This window comes from Mustelus asterias, chromosome 8 (genome assembly GCF_964213995.1).
Source record: "Mustelus asterias chromosome 8, sMusAst1.hap1.1, whole genome shotgun sequence".
In the NCBI taxonomy this organism is placed as follows: domain Eukaryota; kingdom Metazoa; phylum Chordata; class Chondrichthyes; order Carcharhiniformes; family Triakidae; genus Mustelus; species Mustelus asterias.
This window is the reverse complement of record NC_135808.1, coordinates 75416050-75433653: the sequence shown is the minus strand read 5'-3', so window position 1 is coordinate 75433653 and position 17604 is coordinate 75416050. Positions and strand designations below refer to the sequence as shown.

General features: G+C 42.0%; 1 protein-coding gene across 4 annotated transcripts in view; it reads right to left on the bottom strand.

Moving 5' to 3' along the window:
• LOC144497258 (putative oxidoreductase ZK1290.5) overlaps positions 1 to 17604 on the bottom strand; it is a 116213-nt gene that overhangs the window by 22821 nt on the left and 75788 nt on the right. For 2 of the 4 annotated variants that reach the window (XM_078218238.1, XM_078218240.1), the window contains 3 exons: positions 10813 to 10995; positions 6396 to 6455; positions 4052 to 4148 (listed from right to left, as the gene is read on the bottom strand). In XM_078218238.1, the coding sequence (XP_078074364.1) occupies positions 4053 to 4148; positions 6396 to 6455; positions 10813 to 10995 (339 nt within the window). In that variant the 3' untranslated portion in view covers position 4052. The remainder of the gene's footprint in view (positions 1 to 4051; positions 4149 to 6395; positions 6456 to 10812; positions 10996 to 17604) is intronic. The other 2 variants (XM_078218237.1, XM_078218239.1) reach the window with 1 other exon arrangement.

Below are 17604 nucleotides of genomic sequence, written 5' to 3'. Positions count from 1 at the left end.
GTTCTGCCATTTATCGTATAGCTCCTCCCGACATTATTTCTACCAAAATGCATCACTTCGCATTTATCAGGATTGAACTCCATCTGCCATTTCTTTGCCCAAATTTCCAGCCTATCTATATCCTTCTGTAGCTTCTGACAATGCTCCTCACTATCTGCAAGTCCTGCCAATTTTGTGTCGTCCGCAAACTTACTGATCACCCCAGTTACACCTTCTTCCAGATCGTTTATATAAATCACAAACAGCAGAGGTCCCAATACAGAGCCCTGCGGAACACCACTAGTCTCAGGCCTCCAGCCGGAAAAAGACCCTTCCACTACCACCCTCTGTCTTCTGTGACCAAGCCAGTTCTCCACCCATCTAGCCACCTCCCCCTTTATCCCATGAGATCCAACCTTTTCATGAAGGGAAGGTTATGTTTGACTAATTTGGTGGAATTCTTTGAGAACATTACATGTGCAGTGGACAATAGGGAACCTGTGGATGTGGTGTATCTGGATTTCCAGAAAGCATTTGACAAGGTGCCGTACCAAAGACTGCTACATAAGATAAAGGTGCACGGTGTTACGGGGAATGTAGTAGCACGGATAGAGGATTGGTTAATTAACAGAAAGCAAAGAGTGGGAGTAAATGGGTGTTTTTCTGGTTGGCGATCAGTGACTAGAGGTGTGCCTCAGGGATCAGTTTTGGGACCGCAATTGTTTACAATTTACATAGATGATTTGGAGTTGGGGACCAAGTGTAGTGTGTCACATTTCGCAGATGACACTAAGATGAGTGGCAGAGCAAAGTGTGCAGAGGATGCTGAAAGTCTGCAATGGGATATAGATAGTCTGAGTAGGCGAGGGTCTGGTAGATGGAGTACAACGTTGGTAAATGTGAGGTCATCCATTTTGACAGGAACAACAACAAAATGGACTATTATTTAAGTGGCAAAAAATTGCAGCATGCTGCTGTGCAGAGGGACCTGGGTGTCCTTGTGCAAGAATCACAAGGAGTTGGTTTGCAGGTGCAGCAGGTAATTAAGAAGGCAAATGGAATTTTGTCCTTCATTGCTAGAGGGATGGAGTTTAAAAACAGCGAGGTTATGTTGCAGCTGTATAAGGTGCTGGTGAGGCCACACCTGGAATACTGTGTACAGTTTTGGTCTCCTTACTTGAGAAAGGATATACTGGCACTGGAGGGGGTGCAGAGGAGATTCACTAGGTTGATTCCGGAGTTGAGAGGGTTGGCTTATGAAGAGAGACTGAGTAGACTGCGGCCAAACTCATTGGAATTCAGAAGAATGAGGGGAGATCTTATAGAAACATACAAGATAAGGGAATAGATAAGATAGAAGCAGGGAAGTTGTTTCCACTGGCAGGTGAAACTCGAACTAGGGGGCATGGCCTCAAAATAAGCGGAAGCAGATTTAGGCCTGAGTTGAGGAGGAACTTCTTCACACAAAGGGTTGTGAATCTGTGGAATTCCCTGCCCAGTGAAGCAGTTGAGGCTACCTCATTTAATGTTTTTAAGGCAAGGATAGATAAATTTTTGAACAGTAAAGGAATTAAGGGTTATGGTGAGCGGGCGGGTAAGTGGAGCTGAGTCCACAAAAAGATCAGCCATGATCTTATTGAATGGCGGAGCAGGCTCGAGGGGCCAGATGACCTACTCCTGCTCCTAGTTCTTATGTTCTTAAAACCACCATTGCCATTTGCAGCTTCAATGCCGCTTTTCACACTTGACATCTGCCTTTGCCGATATCCAGGAAAATCCCGGCCCTAGGTGAGTGCTCCAGAGCCACGAGACAAATACCATCACAGCAGCTGGGGAAAATTTTACTTCAAGTAATGAATATGTCTTCACTTAGTCTCAGTAATAATGGTTATGAAATCAATGGATTGTTGTAAAAACCCTTCAAGTTTATTAATGTTCTTTAGCGAAGGAGATCTGTAGTCTTTACCCAATTTAACCTACACATGACAGAAATGTGGCAGACTCCAACCTCCCACTGAAATGGCCTGACAAGCCACCCAGTTGTACCAAAGCCAACTAAGGATAAAACTGAACGGACCTCCTGACATCAATTAGGATCCAAGAAGGAACATAGGCACACCCTATCCAGTTCTTCTCACCGGGTGGGGGCTGGTGTCAAAACTGGAAAAGCTTCCTCAAAGTAGTCAACCGGCAGCCATACCCACAAGATTATACCTTATAGCCATGGTCTCAGACTCCTCCATCACCATCATTGAGCATGTCCCTATCCCACTAATATGACAGACCCACTGGACGTGGTAGCAGGGTGGTATACAGTCAGGAGAAAGTGGCTCTATGAGTCCTCAGTATTTACTCTTGGACCCCATGAAGTCTCTTGGCATCAGCTCAGATATGGGCAAGGAAACCTCTTGCTGACTACCACCTTGCCCTCTCACCATCAATCTCAATTATTCCAGTTCAAATGACAAAGCTGCAGCATTTACAACCATCTTTCGCCAGAACTGCCAAGCAAATGACACATGAACATACAAATTAGGGGCAAGAGTAGGCCACTAGGCCCTTAGAGCCTACTCCGCCATTCAATAAGATCATGACACATTTCTGCTTGCATCCAAAGTCCCCAGCATTGCAGATGCAAGTTTTCAGCTAATTCAATTCACTCCATGTTATATCAGGGAGCAGCTAAAGGCAGTGGATACTGCACAGGGTATGAGCCCTTACAGCAGCCTGACTGCAGTACTGATGATTTGTGTTTTAGAACTAGTTGTGCTCTAGCCAAGCTGTTCCAGAAACAACTGCAATGCAATACTGGGGTCTACCCGACATTATGGAAATTGCATGCACACATGTAAATTGGACAAATCTAATCTGGCCAATTACTGGCCCATTAGTCTTATCTCAATCATCAGCAAAATGATGGGAGATATTGTTGACCGTGATACCAAGTAGCACTTGTTTAGCAATAACCTGCTCACTGATGCTCAGTTTGGATTCCAGACCTCATAAAAGCCTTGGTCCAACAAGGATGAAAGACCTGAATTCCAGAGGTGAGGTGAGGTGAGGGTGACAGCCCTTGACATCAAGGAAGCATTTAACCAAGTGTGGCATCAAGAAGTCCTAGCAAAACTGAAGTCAATGGGAATCAGGGAAAACTTTCTACTGGGTGGAGTCTTACCTAGCACAAATGAAGATGCAGGTTGTCGTTTTCAGCTTCAGGACGTCACTGCAGGTTTTCCTCAGGGTGGTGACCTGCCAACCAGGTTCAGCAGCTTCATCAATGACCCTCCCTCCAACGTGAGGTTCGGAATGGAAATGTTCACTGATGATTGCACAGTGTTCAGTACCATTTGCAATTCCTCAGATAGTGAAACAGTTTGTGTCTGCATGCTCCAAGGGCTGGGCAACTTTCAGGCTTGGGCTAATAAGTGGCAAGTAACATCTGTGTCACCCAAGTGCTAGGCTATGAGCATCTCCAACAAGAGAGAATCTAACCATGACCCCTTGACATTCAATGGTATTAGCATCACTGAATCCCTCACTTTCAACATCAGTGAGTTACCATTGACCAGAAACTTAACTGGACTAGCCATATAAATACTGCAGCTACAAGAGCAGGTCAGAGCATTGGTATTCTCCTGACTCCCCAAAGCCTGTCCATGATCTACAAGGCACAAGTCATGAGTGTGACGGGATACTCTCTCCTGTCTGGAGGAGTGCAGCTCTAACAATATTCAGGAAGCTTGACGCCATCCAGAACAAAGCAGCCGCTTGATTAAAACACTATTCACCACTTTAAACATTCACTCTCTCCACCAACAACTAAAACTTATTTAAATATGGCAGTGTCCTAAGAGAAACCAGAAGTCCTCATTTATGATAACTGATCCCAATACTTGCATTTGACATTTCTGCGGTGTTACTTTCTGATGTTATGTTTGCAGAAGGTTGCTAAATGCATTTTCACAAGTTCAACTGTTATAAACATAAACCATAAAAATGTTTAACATATTTCAAAAATGAATAACTATCCTAATTTATAAACAAACTGAATATAAATAAAATGTTGACATACATTATTCGATATTTGTGGGATCCCAGGACACATGCAAGTCGTCATGCATTCCATTTAGAACTGCAACATCATCCTCCGTAAGAGAAAAATGAAATACCTATGAGGTGTATATAGTGTAGTGAGATTAGCAGACTTCCATTACTCCTTAAAGTTAGCAACTCACTGGGGAAAAACTATGCAGAAACAACAAGTTATTTTATTAGAAACACTAGTTTTTAATTCAGTTCAACAATTTTTATATACAGTAATTAGTGAATGTACTGATGTGGCTTATATTAAACATTAACTCAAATCATTCTGTTGCCATCAACTGACAAACTTTCAAATACAATTTGGATGATACAGTAGTGCAGTCTGTTGGAAGTCCACCACAGTTGGGGGGAGGTGCTGCCAGGATGTGGATTTGTATCTGCTATTACCAATCTCATAAGCCAGCCATCAGATGACGAAGATTCCAACATCAATCAGTTCCTAATAGAGAATTGCTGGCTCATCCTAGCCTGCTTTCCCGTGCCTACTAGTGACTGAGTCAAGAACAGATGCTAAGAGCAATTCACGTGCCTCTCAGTGTAATGAGGAAATGTGAAATTATCAGGGAGACTTATAGAAAAAAATCTTTTGGCGGTGTAGTAATATAGCTTTTATGGTACTGAATCCCGATGCCAATGATAGCCTTTTTGATATGAATGCTGTGTGTCAGTGATTGTGATTTGCTGTTGCTAACACTACAGTATTTCTGTTACTCTATTGCACCAACATTCTATGTCAATGATTTTGTTACTCAGTCACACTAAAACTCTGTGGCAGTAAATCTGTTTTTTGCTGGTATTAATACTTCTTGTCCATGAATAAATAGGAACAAGATTACACTATTCAGACCCTCGGGTCTGTTGTATCATTCAGTTACATCAAGGCTGGTCTGTACTTATACTCTATTTACCCATTTTTAATTAATTAATATCCTTTGATTCCTGCTATGATGACCAAGGCGGCCATGGGTAGATAGATTTACCTCTGGGTTTTGTCGAGTAAGAGCAGCCTTATTGAGCGAGTGGAGATTCGCCCAATGGAAGCCAGAAGGGGGTTTAAGCCTGTAACTTGAACCAGACCAGAGATATAGGTCCCGAGGTGAGGAAGCCACAATAACTAACACAATATAGGGTGTTAGTGATAGGAAACTGGCATTTGGCTGAATTACTACATCCCCTTACCCGATAAAAATGTATGCATTAACAGTCTTAAAAATGTTAATTCAACCAGCATGCACAGTCTTCTGAAACAATGAGTTCCAGAGGAAAGAATGCTTCCTAATTTCACTCCTGAATAGCCTAACTCTCCCAAATGTTCTAGACTCCCGCACTGTGGGAATAGCTTTGCTATATCTATCCTATTGAATGCTATTATCATTTTAATCACCTCAATTAATTCATTCTTAAACCTTTTAATCTAGAGGGAATACAAGCCAGGTTTATTCAACTTGTTCTCATAATTTAACCATTTAGGTCCCAGTACATTTCTGGTGAATTGCTCTATGTGGTCCCATTGAGACCAAGACATCGTTCCAATGGTACAATGCCCAAAACTGAACTCAATATTCCAGGTGGGATCTGACAAAGGCGCTAAACAACTGATCCATAATTTACTCACTTTTGAATTCCAATTCATCAGGATAAAAAACAAAAATCCATTTGCCTTTTTGATTACTCTTTGTACCTGTACTCTGGCTTTCCGTAGCATGTGTGCCTGGACACTCAAATTCCATCCCTCTTCCACAAGTTCCAGTCTCTCCCCATGAAGAAAATCCTATTACTCAATGGGCACTAACATACTGGGCCATGATTCAGTGACTAATGGGTACTAATCTCCGGTGTCAATGATTCAGATTTGTCGGTGCTGTACCTTGTAACCATAATTCTCTGGCTTCTTGCTTCACTAAAACGGTGTCATTGTTTCTAGTACAGTTCTAAAGCTTTCTGTCAATAATTCTATCACTGACATGAACACTGCGAGTGAGTGTTAATCATCAAAATAAATGCTCTTTCCCAGTGATTAATTTGTTGCTCTAATACTCTTTGTCAGTGGTTCTATGATACGCTAGTACTGTGCAAGTGATGCTGCGGCTCACTGATACTAATGCTAAGTCAGAGTAATACACTATACGCCCTCGTTTTCGTTCATAGCAGGGGTTTAGCAGAAGATACAGACTGCTAATAAGGCACTTTTCTTTACAAGGATTGAGGAACGTTAGACTTTAATGTGAAAAATGGTCAGGAGGACTGATAGAAGACAAGAATATAAAGTAATAATATTTAAAATATTGTTTTTTCCTTATAAAAGACCTTACCTGACAGTTTTCCCAAATCCTTTCTTTCTTTGTAGACTTTGGAATGGTGACAACTCCATTCTTGGTTAAAAAAAAGACAATTAATCACCATAGGTTCACTCAACATTTTATCCTGAATGAAGAGTTATGGGAGAAATCATTTAGCTTCTCAATCTCCTTACTTTGATGTCATTTAAAGAACAGTTTTTTTTAAGCTAGTAAAAAGGAAAAGGACAATTGATAGTTGATGCCGATACAACATTGTACATAGATGGCCAAGTTATTTTTTGAGAGGTAAGAAGGTTATAAAAAATACAAATTCTCAACATTTTTGTGGAGGATGCTCTTTCTGTTTAATTCTCAGGATTATTATACTGCACAGAGCCGGGTTAGTACATTATAAACATTATTTACATAAAGCAGAGTTAATACATTATAAGCATTAGTTCATACAGTAGGGTTAATGTATGTTATACAATAGTTAAGTAAAACATAGTATATTATACATATTAGTTACAAACAGCAGGGTTAGTAGATTATATTCATTAGTTATACTGGGGGAGACTCAGTAATGGAGACATTAAAATATCATTGATTATTGTAAAAACCCAACTGGTTCACTAATGCCCTTTAGGAATGAATATCTACTGTTCTTGCCTGGTCTGGCCTACATGTGACTCCAGACCCACAGCAATGTGATTGACTCTTAATTGCACTTGGAAATGACCTGGCAAGCCACTCAGTTCAAGGGCAATTAGGGATGGGCAACAAGTACTGGCCTTGTCTGCAAAGCTCACATCCCATGAAAGAATTGAAAAATAAGATTAGTATGTTATATACATGAGTTACGTAAGGCAGGATTAGTGTATTATATACACTAGTTATATTTAGCAGGATTAGTACATTATATACAATCGTTACATGTAGCAAGTTGGTACATTATTAGTTATGTATTGCAGGGTTGGTACATTATATACAGCAGGATTGTTGGAAAATATGAAACAAATAGTGAAAATGCTGTAGGAAAAGTCCAATCCAGTCATTTGCCATTAAGTAATAGCATCTGGAGTTTGGCCTCTCATCTTCAAATCTGCATTTGACAGTGTGATTTACTGAGATTTTTATTTCCTGACAAATTGTACACACACAGGAAGTATATATTTCGCTGTAAAAACTTGATGACGTTACATTAAAGAAATGAATACAAAATTTCTGATGAGATAATTTGTCATTTTGAGTTACTTTACCAAGCAATGTTTGATATTCTCCCCCATTTCTAAATACTGAAACGTTCTTTGCTGAGAGGATCCCAAATTTATGCAGTATACACATGCCAACTACTGAGAAAGTTCAGTGTCAGATACATGCAATTTCCTGCGGAGGTCAATGGTCACACAACAGAACAATGGGATTTTGCGCCGGTCAACATCTGTCTACCGATCGCTGAATGTCAGACTACAGAATATCACTACACACACAAAAATGTGCCACTTGTTATTTTTATAAAAATGACAGAACCAGGGGACGAACACCACAAATTACACCCGTCTTTATTATTAAGTGACTGTGGATTAAAGAACGTTACCAGAAAGTGGAAGGTTATATTTTCCAACAATCCAGCTGTATATAACGTACCAACCCTGCGATACATAACTAATATATATAATGTACCAACTTTGCTATATGTAACTATTGTATATAATGTACTAACCCTGCCATATATAACTAGTGTATATAATACACTAACCCTGCCTTAAGTAACTCACATATATAACATACTTATCTTATTTTTCGATTCTTTCATGGGGTGTGAGCTTTGCAGACAAGGCCAGTACTTGTTGCCCATCCCCAATTGCCCTTGAACTGAGTGGCTTGCTAGGTCATTTCCGAGCGCAATTAAGAGTCAATCACATTGCTGTGGGCCTGGAGGCCAGGTAAGAACAGTAGGATTTTCTTCCCTAAAGGGCGTTTGTGAACCAGTTGAGTTTTTACAGTAATCAATGATAATTTAATGTCTATTACTGAGTCTCCCCCAACATAACTAATAAATATAATCTACTAACCCTGCTGTTTGTAACTAATATACTAACTCTGTTTTACATAACTATTGTATAACATACATTGACCCTACTGTATGAACTAATGATTATAATGTATTAACACTGCTTTATGTAAATACTGTTTACAATGCACTAACCCTGCTCTATGCAGTATAATAATGAGAATTAAACAGAAAGAACTACCTCCACAAAAATATTGAGAATTTGTGTTTTTTTATAATCTTCCAAAGTAAAACAAAGAACAAAGAACAGTACAGCACAGGAAAACAGGCCCTTCGGCCCTCTAAGCCTGTGCCACTCTTTGGTCCAACTAGACCAATCGTTTGTATCCCTCCATTCCCAGGCTGTTCATGTGACTATCCAAGTAAGTCATAAACAATGTCAGCGTGCCTGCCTCCACCACCCTACTTGGCAGTGCATTCCAGGCCCCCACCACCCTCTGTGTAAAAAACATCCCTCTAATATCTGAGTTATACTTCGCCCCTCTCACCTTAAGCCCGTGACCCCTCGTGATCGTCACTTCTGATCTGGGAAAAAGCTTCCCACCGTTCACCCTATCTATCCCCTTCATAATCTTGTACACCTCTATTAGATCTCCCCTCATTCTCCGTCTTTCCAGGGAGAACAACCCCAGTTTACCCAATCTCTCCTCATAGCTAAGACCCTCCATACCAGGCAACATCCTGGTAAACCTTCTCTGCACTCTCTCTAACGCCTCCATGTCCTTCTGGTAGTGCGGCGACCAGAACTGGACGCAGTACTCCAAATGGGTCACTTGTCTCATTAGCTACAGAGATTTTCTTTACAACCTTCTGGTTGAAGGATTAAAAGAAATCTGTTCTTATACACATCAAGGTGACTATTGTTACTGCTGTAGATTTGAAGATTTCAAAATTGGAACATCAAGGCGGGATTTTCCAGCCACGCTTCCCCAAGACCGGAAAATCCCACCCGAGGTCAATGGACCTTTGCATGGTTCGTGTTCGACCTGCTACAATTCCCGTGGCGGGAATTAGGATTAGTTACCCTATCTCAATTACAGCACAATTGAATCCAGCTAAAATCTCTGTTTAACCTTACCCAATCGCAAAATAACATTATCTAATACACAAATGTAACATTTATCATTTGAATGCCAGCCTTAATGAGATTGCTAAGCTATTGACGGATTTACGCTATTGGCCCTTGTTCAGTATAAATTGAGGTGAGGCAGCCCAAACTGATTTCAAATTGGGTCATAAAGCCAGCATACATATGAGACTAACGTTATTTGGATTTGAATCCAATTCGCACAGCTGAAAATGTAAGCCTCTCAGATATCCAAGCTCCTCTAATTCTAGTCTTTTGAGCTTCCCCAATTTTACTCGCTCCACTGTTTGTGACTGTGCCATCAGCTGCTATGTGGAATTCTCTCCTGAAACATCCCTGCCTCTCTTCCCTCCTTTAATGTGCCCTATAAAGTCTATGGGCGGAATCCTAGGCAAATTTGGCAGAATGTCAATTCTGGAGAGAAAACTGGTGCGAAACTCTCCAGCTCCACCGGCCAGTTTTCTCTCCAAATCCTGTCCCTTTAACTGCCAAAAAAAAGGGCGCAATTTGCGCCATTAGTCTGGCGAGGCAGGAATTCTTAGTTAAGTTTATTTATTAGTGTCACTTTTAGGCTTACATTAACACTGCAAATGAAGCTATAGCTCCATTAAGATTGAGGCACCTTTTTTAAAGGGCCCGGATCACAGAAACAAAAATTAATCGCACCCCCCCCCCCCCCCCACCATGGAGGTACCTGTGCCCTTCCCCCCCTAATCATTGCCAGCATCCCCATCGCTCTCATGTCTGCTCCGCCCCAACACAAATAGATGAGTCCCCACATGCGAGACTCCCCCAGAGCCCATCCCTGGCACTGTCCGCGGCACAGGCTATGGGTATGAGCCTGATTATGTCAAGCCTTTGGTCATCGGCCCTAATATTTCACGTGGCTGTGGCAAATCTTACATCATAACACTCCTCTAAAGCACCTTAGGAAGTTTTATTACATTAAAGGTACTATGTAAATACAAGTTGCCATTGTTCTAATGCTCTGGACCATCCAGGCTCCATTGTTTTTAAACACTAACACACGCAACTCTCTCAACCCCAACATTTTGGATCTGAAAGGCAATCAGTCTTATTACATTTAATGAGGAATATTCAAACTCTTGTTAATATTAAATGCAATTAAACCATTTTAAAACATTATAGTATGGCTAATATTCTTTTAGTCAAAGCAACTAATGAGTTTTGGGTTGTGACTAAACTCCGAATTTGGCTCTATCAGCTTGACAAAAAGTCAAATAATGATAAATCATGACAAAGTATTTCAAAGTAATGTTCCGACTTACCTGTATGCTCCAACGTATACAGATTTGAGAGGGTGAGCAGTTATATTTCTCTGCCATTTTGATAATGTCAGGATGTGACAAAGCTTTTCCTTTAGCTAGAGGGCAGTATCCTTCAAAGACTATTCCATGGCTTCTGCAGTAGTCCAGTAGTTCCTGGGGCCTCTGGAAAGGATGATATTCAACCTGTGTAACATACAACATTGTACAGAATGATAACGTATAGTACGATACATTTGTCACACTGGCAGAATTAAGGTCTACAAATCCTTAACTTTTGCAAAATGTTGTGTCAATTTTTTGTGTGCGAGATGTGCAGGCTCCAATTTAAGAACAATACATGAAAACAAAGTCAGGGGGTGGGGGGGAAATCGGCTGGGGTGGGGGGGGGAGGTTGGTGTAGTGGCTAGGGCAACGTTCAGTGGGGGGGGGGGTGGTTTGGGGATTGGCGATGTCCAGATTGGTGGGGGACTGACGGTGATCGGGGCTTGGGGGGGGGGGGGGGGGGGGGGAGGAGGTGGGGGTGGTGAAATCCAGGGCAGTGATTGGAGGTGAACACACAGTGCACTGGGAGATTGAGGCGCCTGCGCAATGGCGCCCCTAGAGCTCAGCAGCCAGCTTCCTGGTGAGAATAGGTTCCGTCCCTCCCCCCCCCATTGGTGAGAATCACTTCTATATCATTTTTGTTCTAAGTGCCGTATGATTGCGACTGGGAGCGCGCCCAAAAAATAAATCGGCACGATTGTCTCCAGTTTTCACGCTTGTTCAGCAGTTGGAACTTTTCTGGCAAGATTGCGCCCAGTATCTTTTGTAATTGGCTGATAGGATATATTCAACTGTGGATGCAGGCAATTCCTATTCTCTCTATGCGAGAGCATCTCACTGTTGTTCAGATGAGATGAGTAACTTGCAACTCAAACCATCACCAACCTGAATTTGAATACAACTTTGTGTTCGTGGAAGGACTTGCTCAGCAACTGTGCTTTGCTATTTTTGACCATGACTAAATGAGGACTAATTCAACTGAAGTATTGACCAAAAATCATTAGATATGCAAATTACAACAATTCAATATTTATCTAAATATTCAAAGTGGATCTCTCGTGATCACAGTAAGTTGGGACATATAGTCTCTTGCTTGTCTGTGCTGTTCTCAACTTGCTTCTCTGTCTCCCTAATCCTTCTGGTTCTTTCTCGCTCTTCTCTCCTCCTGCTCTACTTTTCCTTTCTATTATCTGTTTTCATCACTATACTCTCCTTTTCATGAATTATATCAGATGGGTGGCATGGTGTGGGTGGAGCTGCTGAGGGTGCAGGGCACATTTTCTGGTGGCATGTACGAGTGCAGGTGCAAGGAACGTGTGATTTGCCTCATCATCTCCCCATCTCAATCATCTGTATTGTTCCCTCACCCTTAAACCCCCAGTGTCACACCTTTATCATGCACTATTTTCTTTGTGTTCGCTTGCCTCTTTTTTCTACTTTCCTCCCCCATTAGCCCACATTGTCTCCTCTGCAGCCACATCCTCCCCATACCTCCATCCACTCTCGATTCTCCTGCCTTCCTCCTCTTTCCCTCAGTTCCTCATTGCATGTTCTCCCACAACACTCACCCTCAATCCATCCCTTTCTCTGTCACTTGCTCATTCTCATCCTCTCCCTTTCATCTCAAGCCATCACTCTCTACCCTATCCACCTTGACCGTGTATTCCATCTCCTTCTATCGTTTCCCCAGTACCCTCATTCCCTTTTTCCTCATCACCTCCTTGGCCCTCTAACTAATGCAAATTCACAGCACAAAACAGAAAATTGGTAAGTTACTTTTGAGAACACTAACATTGCTATCATCCAAGCTTAGTTTTGGAAACTAGTGAAGAGGCTGGTCCAGACAGGCAAGCAATTCCTCCTGCAGCCCATCATCATTGCTCCATCACAACATTCCCAACATCCATTATATTCCCTGTGTACCTCCTCCCCTCCACTCCCAGGCAATGTCCTGGTGAGCAATACCAATACAGATCTACTCGCTTTGAAACATACTCTAAAATAGAGGGTATTCAGTAAAGTATCAAAAAAAGTGCATAAAATGCAACCACTTCAATTGTCACGTTATAAGCATCGTACAGAGGAATTTAAAACAGGGACATTTTTACTAATAACAAGCACAAGAAGAAAACTGATGGTTGATGCTTTAACATTATCATCTGCAGTTAAAGCCAGACCGAGAAAATAAAGTTTCTGTTGTTTATATAGCTTTCATTCATTTACTTAAATGGAAGGAAACCATTATAAACCGTTAGAATAGTGATTACTCATTTTGGTTTCCCGTACTCAAAACGGTATGTTTTCAACAGTTTGTAAATGTGGTACGTGCCCTACTCAGACACAATACTGCCCTGCCGCTAATCAGTAAAACGTATTTGTTACTGGAGCAGCTAAATGACACATGCTGTAAGAAATGTCACTTTTTTTTTTGCCACATCACAGAAGTGGAATGCCTGCCCAGAAAGACATCCTGTTTCCCATCGACACACTGTCCACCATGACTACAATAATCTGGTCAATGTATAGTTTTAACTCACTACAAATCAAGATCTTAAAGGCCAAGGGAAGGCAAAAAAAAAGTTTTTAAAAACGTGCAGAAAAACAATTACTAGCAGGAAAAGAGTTCACAAAGCAGACATATCCAGGACAGTAACCTCCCCACTATTGTGACTGGGATTTCAGTGCAAATATCAGAAGAGAAGCTTTGGGAGTCGGAAAAATGCTTACTGTTGTCAGACATAGATTTCCTCTCTTCTCAACATCTTTAGAGTTGTTCTCTTTCAAATTATACTACTCCACGAAAGAGACTGGAAGTCATCCAGATTATGTAGCTTTCAAATTGAATGGGGAGTTTATGTATTGTGGGGCAGAAGACATCACAATTATATGGAACAGGCTAGATAGATCAGTAGCTCTTTTTGTCGGCCATTTTTTATACATTTGTCTCCCCAGTACAAAAGAGAGGCTACTGCAATGTACTTGGGTGAAACAGTCAGCCTGGTTCAGCAGGCCTCACCAATGAACAAACTAATCTCAAATCCTGATTGAGATGAACTGCAGGCTTTGTGTGACTCAAAGCAAGAACGGCTATAGCAGTGGGTTAAATCAAGACACACGAACCTCTAAGCTTCCCATCCCTCTCAAAAATATCAAACAAAGCATTGAAACATAGAAAATAGGAGCAGGAGGAGGCCATTCAGCCTGCTCCACCATTCATTACGATCATGGCCGATCATCCAACACAATAGCGTGATCCCAGCTTTCCTCCATATCCTTTGATCCCCTTCGCCTCAAGTGCAATGTCTAACTGCTTCCTGAAAACTTTCAACGTTTTGGCTTCAACTATTTTCTGTGGTGGCGAATGCCATATGCTGATCACCATCTGGGTAAAGAAATTTCTCCTCATCTCTGCCTAAACGGTCTACTCTGTATCTTCAGACTCCTTGTTTCTGTGTATAGCTGTGTATAAGAAGTGACTACATGAACAAATATTTTTAGACTCAAAAAAGCTGTCCCAATTTTTGAAACAAATGAACCTAAAATTGGAATAAAAAATGTAGGAGATATGTGACTAGTTCATCTGTATCTAAAATGAGAAAAGACAAGTCAGCACTTTGATATAGATCTATACTCAAAACATCAATCTGTCTCCTCTCTTTGGCTGGTTGACTTACAGTTTACATACACCATTTGCAGCTCCTACTTTTGCTGCAGTTATAATCCTTAGTAAGAAGTCTCATAACACCAGTTTAAAGTCCAACAGGTTTATTTGGTAGCAAAAGCCACTAGCTTTCGGAGCGCTTGCTGTTCCTTCGTCAGGTGAGTGGGAGTTCTGTTCACAAACAGGGCATCTAAAGACACAAACTCAATTTACAAAATAATGGTTGGAATGCGAGTCTTTACAGGTAATCGAGTCTTAAGGGTTAAGCACAGGTTAAAGAGATATGTATTGTCTCCAGACAGGACAGTTAGTGAGACTTTGCAAGCCCAGGCAAGTCGTGGGGGTTACAGATAGTGTGACATGAACCCAAGATCCCGGTTGAGACCGTCCTCATGTGTGCGGAACTTGGCTATCAGTCTCTGCTCAGCAACTCTGCGCTGTCGTGTATCGTGAAGGCCGCCTTGGAGAAGGCTTACCCGAAGATCAGAGGCCGAATACCCGTGACCGCTGAAGTGTTCCCCATTAGGAAGAGAACACTCTTGCCTGGTGATTGTCAAGCAGTGTTCATTCATCCACTGTCATAGTGTCTGCATGGTCTCCCCAATGTACCATGCCTCGGGACATCTTTTCCTGCAGCGTATCGGGTAGACAACGCTGGCCGAGTTGCAAGAGTATGTACCGTGTACCTGGTGGATGGTGTTCCCACGTGAGATGATGGCATCCGTGTCGATGATCCGGCACATCTTGCAGAGGTTGCTGTGGCAGGGTTGTTTGGTGTCGTGGTCACTGTTCTCCTGAAGGTTGGGTAGTTTGCTGCGGACAATGGTCTGTTTGGGGTTGTGCGGTTGTTTGAAGGCAAGAAGTGGGGGTGTGGGGATGGCCTTGGCGAGACGTTCGTCTTCATCAATGACATGTTGAAGGCTCCGGAGAAGATGTTGTAGCTTCTCTGCTCCGGGGAAGTACTGGATGATGAAGGGTACTCTGTCCGCCGTGTCCCGTGTTTGTCTTCTGAGGAGGTCAGTGCGGTTTTTCGCTGTGGCGCGTCGGAACTGTCGATCGATGAGTCGAGCGCCATATCCTGTTCTTATGAGGGCATCTTTCAGCGTCTGGAGGTGTCTGTTGCGATCCTCCTCATCTGAGCAGATCCTACAGAGACTGATAGCCAAGTTCCGCACACGAGGACGGCCTCAACCGGGATCTTGGGTTCATGTCTCACTATCTGTAACTCCCATGACTTGCCTGGGCTTGCAAAATCTCACTAACTGTCCTGGCTGGAGACAATACACATCTCTTTAACCTGTGCTTAACGCTCTCTCCACTCACATTGTCTGTACCTTTGAGACTTGATTACCTGTGAAGACTCGCATTCCAACCATTATTTTGTAAATTGAGTTTGTGTCTTTAGATGCCCTGTTTGTGAACAGAACTCCCACTCACCAGACGAAGGAGCAGCGCTCCGAAAGCTAGTGGCTTTTGCTACCAAATAAACCTTTTGGACTTTAACCTGGTGTTGTGAGACCTCTTACTGTGTTTACCGCCGTCCAACGCCAGCATCTCCACGTTATAACCCTTATATAGAGGCTAACCACTTTTTTTTAACAACCTGGTGGTTAAAATTATTTTCCATTATTTTGATGGTTTTGAAGGCCTGCGTGGCTAACTTCAAGACTCTCATCACATTCAGTACATTAACGCACTCATTCTAAGCGTAACATCAATTACAAGCCCATGTGGTAAATTAATAAACTCTATACACAAAGAGTTTTTTGTTGCTCTGTGGTCAGACTGGTATTGATTTGATGCGATCGGCTATATCTACAGAAGAAAATATTGGGGAAGAAATGTATTTGCATGGCACCACTTAACAGTGGTGCTGCACAGACTTTGGTTGATTCCCCTGGAGCAGTCTATCTAGCACCGCTCAATGTAGTGTTTTGCAAACAAATTTCTCCCCACTATCTTTTATCTGTTAAATTCACCAGGTCTCAACTGCTGTTATGGAGGCTAGTAAAACAGGATCTCTATCATGTTCTCTGAATGCTTCAGGTTATAATTCTAATGCTTTTCATATTTGTCTAACGTAAAACTTTTCAAAGGAGATGGCTTCAGCACCAAATATTGTGTTAACTGGAATCATTCAATGTTTAATCTGTAAAAAGTAGATCATCTCTGCAAGTATCCTTTGGCAACACATCAGTGTGAAGCACCCCTCCCTTTCCTTTTCCTCTCAGTGACTCACCCTAACTGTCAATTTGGGGCACAATCAAATTAACATTTTCTAACCTAAGCAATTGTCAGAAATGATCATTAAAAAAAGTTACCTGATACCAAGTCGCACAAGGAAATATTTGGACTGATGACAAAAAAGCTTGATCAGATAGGTTATAAAAGGCATCTTAAAGCACCACAGAGAGGTAATGAAGCGGGGAAATTTACGGATGGAATTGAAGAACTTAGGGCCTAAGGAGATGAAGGAACAGCATCCAATGGTGGAGCAGTCAAAATCAAGGATGTAAGAGTTCAGAATTGGAGGAGCGCATAATTCACTGTGGATTGTAGGGCTGGAGGATGCTACACAGATAGGGAGAGGCAAGGATGAGAATTTTTAAATTGAGGCATTATCAGACCGGGAGCAATGTTGGTCAGTGAGCACAGGGGTGTTGCTGAATGCATATTGATTTGAGCAGCATGCAGCAACAGAGGAAACAGGTGTTAGGCCTCTGCTTTAGGATCTTATAGCCTGATAAAGCAGAGATTGGTTGCAGCATGCACCGTGCACACCTCACTCAGTATTACAAGTGTTTTCTACCTGCTTGAGTTTGCTGAAGAACATAAGTTTTGTTTTATTGAACTCAGTGAGCAGGAGTTCTCACACCAATATTGCTAAAACTCACCCTTATTTTCAATTGCCACCTGTCCATCCCAGGATTAACATGCAAGCTGGCCCAGTTTTCCAACTGCCTGAATTTGAGAAGTCCCTGGATGGAGAGCTGCATCAGAACATCCAGTTAGTTCACTTGTTTTATGGAAATGAAGCCTGAGATTCAATTTGAGAGTAGCCTTAAGCCTCTGTATTCAAGAAGAATTTC